The 12,461-nt window shown below is 37.6% G+C and overlaps 1 protein-coding gene across 1 annotated transcript in view; it reads left to right on the plus strand.

Moving 5' to 3' along the window:
• The window catches only part of PGGT1B (protein geranylgeranyltransferase type I subunit beta), a 33,727-nt gene that overhangs the window by 4,409 nt on the left and 16,857 nt on the right, over window positions 1-12,461 (plus strand). Inside the window, 2 exon segments of the mRNA XM_014874397.2 lie at window positions 686-804; window positions 8,897-8,964. Of these exon segments, the coding sequence (XP_014729883.2) occupies window positions 686-804; window positions 8,897-8,964 (187 nt within the window).

Raw genomic sequence — 12,461 nt, forward strand, 5'->3', positions numbered from 1 at the left:
AAACAATTTGTAGGAAAGAAGAACATTCAGCATGCTAGCTACTCCACTGCTCTGTTGGATACTTGAATGTGACATGCTTAATTTTAGACGTTTTAAGTAAGGTAGTCATCTAGGCTGCTTTACACTCAAGGACCAGAAATAAGTAACTCTAGATATTAATTAATCCTATATGCCTATTTATGCATTGTTTACTTACAAAGTATGCTTTTCTGCTTGACAGTGACATTAAGCATCTGAACTTGGGTTTGGGACATGATAAGAGGCAGCTTACTGTAGTTAAATGTTACCTTGCATATGCACCTAATGCATGTTTAGGGGATTGTTCATGTAAGAATTCTTCACAGAGAGCTAGTGCTCCGTAAGTTAATTCCATAACCTACATAAACCAACTTTGTTGGGGTTTTCTTTTGAGTAAACAGATGCTTAAGTAAATTTTTAATTGACATATCATTATTATATAAAAGGACGGAAATTTATATGAAAAACCTTTTTGAGGCAGAGAAATGTTTTCAGTACAAAGAGCATTATTTTGTCCAGTAGATGACTTTCATGTATTCTAAGCCAGCTCTGTGTTGCACCACTGTCAAAGGCTGAGAATTCATAGATGTATCTGTTCCTGCAACCGTTTGTTAATTTCCCCATGATATTTATGGTGGGAAGTGTAAGTCTTATCTTTTTCTTTTAGGTTGACAATTGCATTTTTCGCACTCTCTGGTCTGGATATGTTGGATTCCTTAGATGTGGTGAACAAAGATGATATAATAGAATGGATTTATTCCCTGCAGGTCCTTCCCACAGAAGACAGTGAGTGAGTTTTTAGTTTTTTTATTTATATTAACATTTTTGCTTTTGCTTTTTACTTGGGGAATAGTGGATGGCTCTTGTTTTTATAAAATACAAAGTTAACCTTTCTGAAGTGCAGTCCTGATAATTTCAGGCAGTGATGTTGAGCAAATTCTGGATATGGATCCTTCACAAGTAGTAAAGCTGGGAAAAGCAGAAATTAATTTGAAGATAAGCCAGTATAAAATAGTATAATAAAGTTGCACCTTTAGGCGTTTCAGAGGAATGTGTCACCTGGTTCTAAAAGAAATGCATATGATGTGAAAGTATTACAAGTCTAATAGTGATTTTATTGACTTCCACTCCAGTGCCGGGAGCTGTGATCACAGGTGTGGTTATTTACAACACCTTTTGGAGAATTTGAGGTGTAAGGGTAAGAAGCAAAAAGGATAAACATAGTCCCTGGTTGATGTTCCTTAGATCTGTGAAGACTGAATTTACCCAAGGTTTTGAGAAGGAATAATGCTGCTGCTGAATCCCAGCTGTCCTCAGATTAAAAGGTGCATAGCAGAAAACCTGGCAAGGGAACTCACAGGAAATGTCCCTTTCCTGGTTGATTTGACAGAAGTTACGGAGGTGCTGTTCCTGTGGGCTAGTTGGTGTTGGCAGTTTTTGTCTGTGGCAGCCCAGGTGAATGGCTGGTAGCGCTAGAAGGGGTGGGAAGGAGAGAGGGAGACGTGGGTGAGGCACTGCTGCTCTATGACAGAAGGTGCTGGCATGTTAAATGCTGGTATGGGCATAGTTCCAGGCTGATTGTCTCTAGAGAAAAGGCAATTCCAGTTGCCTGTCTGTAAAATCATGAACGTGTGCTTTGGATGGGTGTAGAAAGAAAATGGTGTGTTCTATTATCTATTCTAATTACATGCAACAAATTAGATTTCTATAATCAGTTTTATGAAATAAGCAGTTGGAAGTCAGGATTGCTGATGCTTTATTTCTACAGTAATAAAAAAAATCATTTTTCTTACTCTGGAGTTTTAGAAAGCATCAGATCCACTACAGGAATTAGTTCTGATAGATTTCTTTTTTCTTGTATTGTATTCCAGGATTGATTCTCGAAAATTTGGAGTTAGGATTACATAAATAGTCCTACAAAACTTTTTAATGATTAGAAGGTTCCTTTGCCTTACTGTTAAGAAATATTTTCATGATGTACATGCTTTGTTTCTAGGAGTTGCTCACTTTGTGACTTTTATCCCAGCTTTCGGGACATAATTCCAAAAGAAAAGAGAAGTTTGCAAGAAGAGAGATTAGAACAGGCATTTCTATTTGCTTGTCTTTGACAGTATGCAGAAATTCTCTGGGGATTCTACCTGGCCAGTGTTTAGAATATTGCTATTGTCTAAAGCCTCCTAGGGAAGGCAGTAAAAATCTCAGCGTGCAGATGCGAAGGCCAGCAGTTCAGCAGAGATGTGCTCCTTTTTTTCTAGCTATCATCTCCTCATAAAACTTAGAGGAGTTTTGGGGAGGGCACTTCTGGCAGCGCACTCTGTGCTTGTTCAAATAATTAATCTCTGCATTTCACTGGAAGAACAAGCTTCTCTTCAGTCCTTTATTTTTGTATCATACTGTAATAACTCTTGTTCTTCTTACGCTTTTGGTAATAACAGTACTTTTATCTGGTCACTTGACTGCTAAAACTTCAGCGTTATTTGTATTTCGTCTTTGCTTTTTCTATTGGACAACAGAAAGTGCAAAGTGTAAATGATGCTGATAGCAACAGGTTGGATATTGAATGACTGAATGTGAAAGAGGGAATACCTACACTCTGGTAACGTCTACTTTCAGTAAAATATATTGGCTCTCTGTTTTTTAATCCTGGGTGGATGCAGTGCTTGTTAATTGGCAGCCTCCCAGCAGCAGAGCTCCTACTCCCTCTTTCGGCCTCTTTGAAGAAGTAACTAAACTGTGGTAGGCTACAGCGCTGAAGTTTTTGCTTTCAAAGTGCTTGTGCATCTCTAGTTAAAGAGGAGATTGCTGGTTTGATGGATTGGAATCTGTCCAGGCTAAAAAAAAAAACAAACCCCACACGCAAAAGACCAAAATCAAGGAAGCACAACATTTTACTTTTAAAGCAGCATGCTATTGCAGCATTTTTTTCATGCATTCTGATAAATCTCTATTTCCATGGAATATTGTTTTTTAAAAATTTAAATTAAAATACTGTTTTATAATGATGAATTCCACCAATCTAAAGTAACTGCATTGTATTCGACAAAAGTCTTCACTAAGTTTGGCTCTGGGACTGAAAACCTATTTTAAGGGTACATTTTAATAGGAATATGTTTTTACAGAATCTTAGGGTTTGTTCTTGATTGCATCAATGGTTGAATTTCTAAAATTTGGTGTCAGTCTAAAAGAGAATTCCTGCAATTCATATTAGAAAAATAAATTTCTCTGCTTTTCACGTTTGTCCCTCCAAAGGTTCCTTTATGCACAGTTCTTGATTTTTATTTAAAGCATTTTTTAAAGATGGTAAATTCAAATTGTTTTGAGAACTACTGCTACCTTAAATCTTTTTTTTCCAGTGGATGGGAAACAGCAGTTGATGCTCCACAAACTTAGTATCTGGGTTTTTTTTTATCAATAACTGTTACAGTAGGTACTGGCTGGGCTAGAATTAAATTTTTTCATAGTAGCCGCTAATCTTCTGTGTTTTGAGGCTGGTATTAAAAGAGTGTTTTAGTCTTTTAGCTGCTGTAGAGCAGTGCCAATCGAGGCTGACTCTTTTTGCCTCCTCTGTACTCCTTTTCCCATGGCAGATACAACAGGGGACACAGCCAGGACAACTGACCAAGGCTGACCTCAGGACTGGCTGGAGGGACACCCCACACTATCTGACATCGTTTTCAGCAATAAAAGCTTGGGAAAAGAAGGAGAAAGGGGGCAATATTTGTGGTTCTGGCATTTGTGTGTCTGAGTTACCCTTACACTTGCTGAGGCCCTACTTTCTGGGAAGTGGCCATACACCTGCCTGGCTGGGGGGAAGTAATAAATTAATTCCTACTTTGCTTTGCTGTGTGCCCACAATTTCTGCTTCACCTGTCAAACTGTCTCTGTCTCACTCTCTGAGTCTTCTCTTCATCTCTCCGTTTTCTTGCCTCAGCTGCTGGTTGGAGTCAACCCACCGCAGGAGTGTTACAGAGCCCACTAGAAAATACAGAATTTGGTGGTTCAGAGTGCTTCTTAGACAGTCTCACTATACCCTATGATAGTTTTAAGTGATATGTTTGTATTTACTAGTATGTAATATATCTGATTGCTAATGATAGCTTCACTTCAGAGGTTTGTAGCCTTTGAAATTTTATGTGAAACTAAAGCTCACTAATGCTTAAGTGGTGAGATCTTAATCTACTGAGTAAGGAAACAAACATGCTCTGTAAGCCTAATCAAAATGCACTTAAGGAAGCTGAAAATTAGGGTCTGTCAGGATAGACTGTATTCTTCTGTGGGTTTATTGTAGCTGTGATTCAAACAAATAATGTCCTCTAGGTACCATAATTTTAACTCAGGTTTTCCAGAGACTTGTTCTAATTCGCGGGGAATGGCATGGCATGTGTGCAAACTGACCCTCACACAGAAACACATTCTTAGCTGAATGCTTCCACTTACTGCTGCCTTCTGCTTGTTCGAAGGGCTCCTGTCTTTTATAACTCAGGCTAAATAGTTTGGCTTTATCTTGCATAGGTTTTGGACATTGCTACCTTTCCTTCCCTTTTAGTGAATGCTTTGCTTAGGTGCATAGCTACTATGTGTGTTTTGTGTGTTCACAGCAAGAAGACCTGTTTCCTTTTAGAAAGAAGTTGAAATCTTAAGTGCTTTTTTTTTTTTTTTCATTTTGAGGAATTCTTTTACAAGCCTCAACCAGAAATGATAACATTTTAAGATTAACACGTTATTTTTTGAAGTGTTAGTTAAATTGGGAAAGGGTTGACAAAACGCCCTCTTTTAACTTGTTGCTGTTCTTAAGATCCTTATCGTGTCACTGTTTTACTGGTTTTGTTCTCATAGTGGACCTCCTTGACAGAATTTCAAGTTTATTTTAACTACCTAAAGTGCGACTAACAGCAATTTAAGAAATACATATTCCAGTTTCTTCAAGTCACATTCAGAGCCAGTTCAGCATTTTTAAAAGAAAGTGAATCCAGAGCTTTATACCCAAGTAGTGTAATTGCACAGTGGAAGCACACTGCTTGGCAGTATTCATATACCATCCTCCCCCACAGGAACAGTGGTATTTGTTTGACCCTGCTTGAGAGCTTGCTGAAGTGGCAAAAAAACATGCATTTATTTATCTAACAGAAGGTTAGCTTTGTGTTGCATTGGTGAACTGTGTTGATTGGGAGTGCCAGTGCCAGTCCACTAAGGGAGAGGGAAGAAAATCATACTTTTTGACAGCTGGATGCTTCACTAGCTTTGCTGTACTAAGAAATGGAACCAAAAGGAACACTGGAACATATTTTATTTGTTGATCTGAATCCCCAAGACTCATGGATACCAGACTGAAAACCTATGTATGCTACATGACAGACCTAAAACTTACTTCTCTCAAAGTCTAAATTTAGATTTGTATTAATGATTCTTTCTTCTAATGTATCAGTACTGAAAAACAAGTATAAAATGACACTGCATTTTTTGAAATCATTGATACATGTGAGCTTTCTGATTATGAGTTCCTTGAGCAAAAGTACAAAATTTCCCATAACTTTCTTTTATGGCTACATTTGAAGTATTTATCTGAATGTGTAATGGACTTCCATTTTAGAGAATGCAGCTTTGCATTTACTGACATCCTCTAGTGCTTTGATTTACAGGAAAAATTACAAGCTCTAGTTCAGTTAGAAGAGCTTATCCTTACTTTTGTTTGAATGTACTGACTGAATCAGCCTATGTTAAAGCTATGATTTTTTTTATATATTAGAAGATTTTAGTTATATATGTAAACTCCTGTACTTAGTGAAAGGAGACAAGCCTTGCTGCCAGAGTAATGCATGGATAATCTGAATGTGGAGAAGTAGTGGTAAAGGTTTATCAATCCTTCCATGCAAGAGAAATCATAAAATATAAATAACAAAAATGCCCTGTCTGTAAAAAAAGACCTCTTAGGATAAGCTGTCTGTGGTCATCACTTGACGCTCTTTTACGTATTTTAAGGACTTTCTGGCTTAAGGATGCATAAGTAACATTTTTGTCTTCACAGGAAAGTTTCAGCTCTTGATTTAAGCATGAAGTTCTTTGGTTTTGGAAAAGGGTCAGTTTTCTTTAGTTGTCAAATGTGACAGGCATGGTTTTTCAGCTTTCAAACCACCACAAATAGTTACACAGCAGTTTTTGAAGTATTTGTTAGTTTTTGCTGTGTCTTAAGCTTCTGCAAAAAGTGGCAAAGTAAGGTTAATGGTGGAAGTGAACACCAGGGGGTTCCATTTCACAGCTGCAGCTGAACTGGTGCACAGCAAGGAGCTGGCTACCCCAGCAGTTTTTTCCCAAGGGATATAAGCTGTGATCACATGCTTTTAATTTGGGTCTATTTAATTTTTAATTCTGTTTCTGATTCTGACCACCCAGTTTTAGTTCAGGAAAACGAAAACTTTGATTAACAATGCTAAGCTATTATATAAAACAGGAAGTACAAGTACATTGCAATAAAATAGTAAAGGCAGCTTTACAGAAGATGAAATTTCACATTGTAAAGTTTCTTTCATAAATTGAAACACAGTAATTTCCTGTAACTCGCCTTTGATTCTTACTTGGTTTTCAAATTATATGTTCACAGGATGCTAAAAAAACATATTGAGACACTACCTCAGTGTTCCAGAGTCATGTGGTTAAAAACAAGGTTTTTTCACTTCCTGTTTTAATGCTTCATAGAATTCTATTTTTTACTTCACGTATTGTGACTAGAGATTTAGCAACTCACTGGTAATACCTTGTAAAAAGTCTAGGAAGCATCTCTTGCAGGCACATTAATGTATTTGAGCATAGGATAAAATTCCCTGCAAAGTTTGCCCTGAAGTTTTCCCTAAAGAGCATGCTGGTCTTCTGTTTTTCCTAGGAGCCAGTGTGTAAAGTTTAGAGTGGGAGATGAGAAGTACTGACAAAAAGTGTCAAAATAAATTTTAAATTCATAGCAATACAGTTAAAAGTCTAACTTTAAATCCAATTTTAAAATTGCAAATGCTATTTTCTAGTTGATAGAAGTTTAGTACTACAAGAAAGGTTTTGAAACGCTACATGAAAATTGAACATCTAAAGGGAGTAATAGATCATGATTTCATTATGAACTTTATTTTTAATCTATTTGTGTATAGCATCTGTGAATTTTGAAGACAATCAAAGTGACCCTGTAACAGCACATAAACTTGGGTTTCATGCTGCTATTTCTGCCTTGATAATGAATTACAAGCTGCACTCCAAAAGGCCAGTGATGGGGATCAGTATTTCTGGGGTGAATCCTTGCATCTAGCAACTGTCAGCTGAGTTTTGTTCAGCTGCAGAGCTGTCTTAATTGTAGCATGTCTCCTTTTGCAGCAAGCCAGAATAGCTGTGTTAGTAGCATAGTAACTCTTTTCTGGATGAAAGGTTTCCACACTAGTATAATTTAAAAGTGTGTATTCTAGTTTGCTTAAGCACTTTGGACACAGATTCAATTTTACTGAAAATGAACATGAATGGTGATTTTTTTCTTTTTTTTCACAGTGTCACTTAGGAAATCTGGGACTTACCGGGCAGGAATTTTAGGTCTTCTCTTACTGATTTGTTCACATTGTGTCATTTTTGAAATTGTGATGCTTTTTTTGGGCAGTGTCCTCCAGGACCTTAGATTAGTCTTAAGGACTCATTTAATTTTTTCTGCTTTCCAGAGGCTGAAACAACATGAAATGCAAGCTTTTGACTCTGCAAGTGAACAGACGGATGTTCTCTGCTGAGAATTTTTATATTATAATAAAATAAAACTATTCTTTTTTCTTTCTGTTTCCTCTGAGTGGATCTGACTATGGCACACCAGCTTTAAAACAGGCTTTTGTTACGTGTGTAGTCATTAAAAGGCACTTTTGACTGAACTGTGGAGGAAGTGGAGAATTGTAGGTGCTTTGCTCCATGTCAGTTAGATCCAAAGACTTATCTTGCAGAAAAACTTGCATACTTCAGGCCAGCTTGAAATTCTTAAGCTAATAAAACCTTTCTGGTTTAGATTTTGTGTATATACAGAGTATATTTAGAAATAGAAGGTAATATGTTCCTAAATTACACCAGTCCACATATCATAGTGATGTTACTTAGAGCTTTCAGCTTTATAACTATTCATTTGTATTTATTCAGGTGCAATTATTCCTAATACCCATGAGGATTTTTAGCTTGAAGGCTGAACAACTTAAAAGAGGTGGAGAGAATTTAAGAACACCCAGCTGCTGTTTGACTGTGGCACTCATTAGGCTTTTAGTTTGAGACACTGAGCAGTAAACGGTTTAGCCATATAAAAGCAAATTTGAGCCCTTCGAAATTTGGTTCACTGTTCTATGTGCTAAATGCTCAGGTATTGTGACACTTTTGAAACAAATTACACTGTATCACTGAGAGAAATCTATGTAGTTACAGTGTACTTAAAACTGCGAATTGTTTGTCCTTCTACATGTTGCGAAGTATCTGAAACAATTCTGCTGGGAACAGACGGTATTACCAGGCAGGAATCCAGAGAGGAATAAAAAAATATGTTAACTCTGGCCATTTTCCCAGTCCTTTTCTCTTTTTTTATCTTGTGAGCATGGAAGACAAATCTGGTGATACAAACTGTATTTCCACCAAATTTTAAAAAGAAAAAATCTGATGCTTTGTGTTTTCTCACTACAGCAGTAAGTAAATTAAGTTTACTTCTGTTTTTTCTCTTTTTTTTGTTATTCAGACAAATTAAGGTTGGGAACTGAGAGACATGCACACTTTATTAAGGCTGTGAATAGTGTTGAACTAATGGGTCTTGATCTCATTAGAGAATTATGGTTTATAATTACTGTTTCAACAAAACAAGTTAGTTGAGTATTGTTTTAATCTTTTCCAGGATCAAACATGAATCGCTGTGGATTCAGAGGTTCTTCATATTTAGGGATGCCATTCAATCCCTCCAAGGTCAGTTAAGAATATATATGTGGAATGTTTTCAATTAGGCAGTAAATGATCTTGGTTTGTTTTATAATTATAACTGCATAATTACGGAATGTTAGAAGACAGGGAATTTTGTACTGTTAATACTGAAATGTTTGCAGACCTTTTAAGAAATGTGTACAAGAAACATATTAAAATGATACCTAGAACTTCAATTCTCACAGCAGTGAAGAATTTATATAACATATAAATTGTGGCATATCTCAGTGCAGTCTCCTCCTTCTCTGGTCTTTTACTAGCAAAGGAAAACTTCTTTAGCTGAAGGTAGAGAAGGGCAGAACAGCCCTAAATAAGTCATGCAGAACATGCTGTTCTTTAGTATGACAGAAAGGTTCAGGTTGGAAGGGACCCTTAAGATCATCTAGCTCCTATCCCCTTGCCACAGGCAGGGACACCTTCCACTAGACCAGATTGCTCAGGACTTCATGCAGCCCGGCCTTGGATGCTTCCAGGGATGGGAATTCCACAGCTTTGGACAATCTGTTCCACTGCCTCACCATCCTCACAGTAAAGAATTTCTTCCTAATATGTAATCTAAAGCTGCCCTCTTTTAGTTTGAAGCCATTCCCCTTGTCCTGTCACTGCTAAAAGTAAAAAGGCTGGTAAAAAGTCTCTCTCTCTGTCTTTCTTGTAGGGTCCCTTCAGGAACTGGAAGGCCATAATTAAGTCTTCTCAAAGCTTTCTCTTTTCCAGACTGACAAATCCAAATTCTTCTAGCCTTTTTGTGCTCCAGCCCTCTAAAGAACTTAGTGGCCTTCTCTGGATGTGTTCCAAGAGGTTCCCATCCTTCCTGTGCTGAGGACCCCAGGGCTGGACACAGCATTGCACATCAGGTCTCACCACAGAGGAGCAGAATCCCCTCCCTGCCCTGCTGCCCACACTGCTTTGGATGCAGCCCAGGACACGTTTGGCTTTCTGGGCTGTGAGTGCTCCTGGCTGGGTCATGTCCAGCTTCTCACCCACCAGAGCCCCCAAACCCTTTGCTGTTGATGATTTCTCCCAGTATGTACCCTTCCAGTCTGGGCTTGTCCTTACCTGAGTGTAGGGCCTTGCACTTGGTCTTACTAAATCTCATGAGGTTCTCATTATCCGCTTCTGGAGCTTGTCCAGGTCCTTTGAGGAGGGTGAATCCCATCTGATGCCAATGTGTATGGTGCCATGTAGGCCATCCCATTGCCCAAAAAACACCTAAAATCTTGGCAGTGACACCAGCCAGAGAGGCATGTATTAATAGACTGGGCCTGACTGGTTCTTCCAAAGTCAGCATCTGCAGCTGCAGCTGGTATTTCTCTTCCTGTGTTGAATCATGCATATTTAATTGCACCTGATACCCACCCCGACTTAGGCTAGGCTCTGTTCATCCCTGTTTGTCATGACCCTAAGAAAGCATGCTTTGAAGCCCAGTGAACTGAGGTTCAAGAGAATTAAACTTTCATATGAAAAGAAAATGCCTTTAATAAAAGACAGAAATGAGGTTAGCAGAGATTAATTTAGTGCTCTCATATTTTTCATCCACTTCTCAGTACAATTTGATTCTTTACTCTCAAAGACAGGATAGAACTACTGTACTTCTTTCACAGTCCTTCCTGCACACTGGCCTCTACTTTACTTTTCCACCCGTATCACATCTTTAATAGCTCTACAGTGTAGTACCTTAAATCAGTGCATACTTTTGGAAACGTTTTTTCAAATCCTCTCCAGTGTATAAAGCTAGAAGATTTTATTCTGGATATAATTCTGATCTTGTAAAGGGCCATGAAGCCAAAAAGTCTATAAGATTGGCAGAGCATTGTTTTCCCCTCCTAGCACTTTCTGGTGTTTTAATTTAATTCTCAACTTCAATAGTAGATGCTTCATACTGAAATATTATCTTTACTGAACATATGTTGCAGTCCATTGATGTCTTAGAATGTGTTGGCCAATAAACATATGAAATAAAGGGGGTGGAATCATGTTACCTGTAGAAATTAACTACAAGGTCACTATCTTTAGAAAATTGTTTGCACATGGATGTGGTTTTTATTCAAGCATTGCAGTTCTTTTTTTCATTGTATCTGCATTTGAGGGCTTGTATCTGTTTGATTTATTGACAAAGAAAGGTCTAAAGCATTTCCAGCACTTCTGCCTGAGATGTTCTAAAATAACCCAGAAAAAAAGACTTGGAAATTCACTGCCATGATTCTGGGATGTGTTTGCAGTCACATCATGTTCTGATAAACCTGCCTTGAAAAATATTTTCTGAAAAAGCCTGTAAGCATTTTGGATTTGCATTGACATTTGCTATCTATTACATGCCACAACAGTGATTTCATTCTTGAACTCTAAGAAACTGTCTTACCAGAGGTAGCCAAATATACTCAGTCACTAGGGGCCCTTCGAAATAATAGAAAAAAAACAAGGGTCATATTAGAATATCCAGCTTTACTAAATCTCTCGAGGACAAGGCATTTGGGTTTGGTTTGGGAGTTGTGGTGTTTTAGCTGTTGCCTTTGAGGTGTTTGATGATAGTGTCTTTGCAGCTTTTTGGGGCAGCAGCAAAAGTGAAACAAAAGCATATCCACTTCACCAACTCACAACACAGCCCTCATGAACTGTAACAGTCTTAACTGTGAAAGCTAAGAGTGACTCCTCTATCATCTAAAATGATTACTTTTAGAATTAGGAAATAATTGTATACTGAAATGGCTCCAGATTTTGCAGTCTCTCTGATTTGGTGTTATTGAAGTTAAAACTAGCTTTTAAATGTAGGAATGAACAGTCTCCTCAAAGTTTCAGATAGGCGTAGGTCTCTTCAGTATGTTTAAAGTGTTGTGAATCAGTTTTAGGGCTAAATTGAAAGCCAGTATCTGCAACTTTTATGTAAGATTTTGTTAATTAACATACACTTTCACTTGGGGGAAAAGAGATGTCTTTTGTGTTCCTGACACAACATTATATTTTCTTAAGGCTGCAACACTGATTCTGGTGAAAGATAAATAATTAAAAATATTTTGCAGAGTGAATCACAAAAACGGTAACCATAAATAGACTATAAAAGTAAACATAAGATAAAAATAAATACTATAAAGACCCAGGTAAGCCTGGACCAAAACATCTCTGTACTACATATTTTTTTATTTTAAGCAAGCATCTCTATATTATATTTTTAGGGGTCCTGTGCAACATAGTCTACTGAGAAGTGTCTCTGCCTGTGGCAGGAGAGTTGCAACTAGATGACTTTAAGGTCCCTTCCAACCCAGGCCATTTTGTGGTTCCATGAAGTGAGAAATGGCAAGGTCTTACAGAATAGTTTTGAAAAGAGTGAAGACATCAGAGATGCAGAGACACCTTGAATTAGTGGCCAGATATTGCATTTGGCAATGTACCGTGAGTTTTACTCAAATTAGCTAAATCAGCTAAAATTGTGTGCTTTAGATGAAGTTAAGTCATTATGATGTGAAAAACACACCTCTAAAGCTGAG

The sequence above is a fragment of the Sturnus vulgaris genome, chromosome Z (genome assembly GCF_052056855.1).
Source record: "Sturnus vulgaris isolate bStuVul1 chromosome Z, bStuVul1.hap1, whole genome shotgun sequence".
Classification (NCBI taxonomy): Eukaryota; Metazoa; Chordata; class Aves; order Passeriformes; family Sturnidae; genus Sturnus; species Sturnus vulgaris.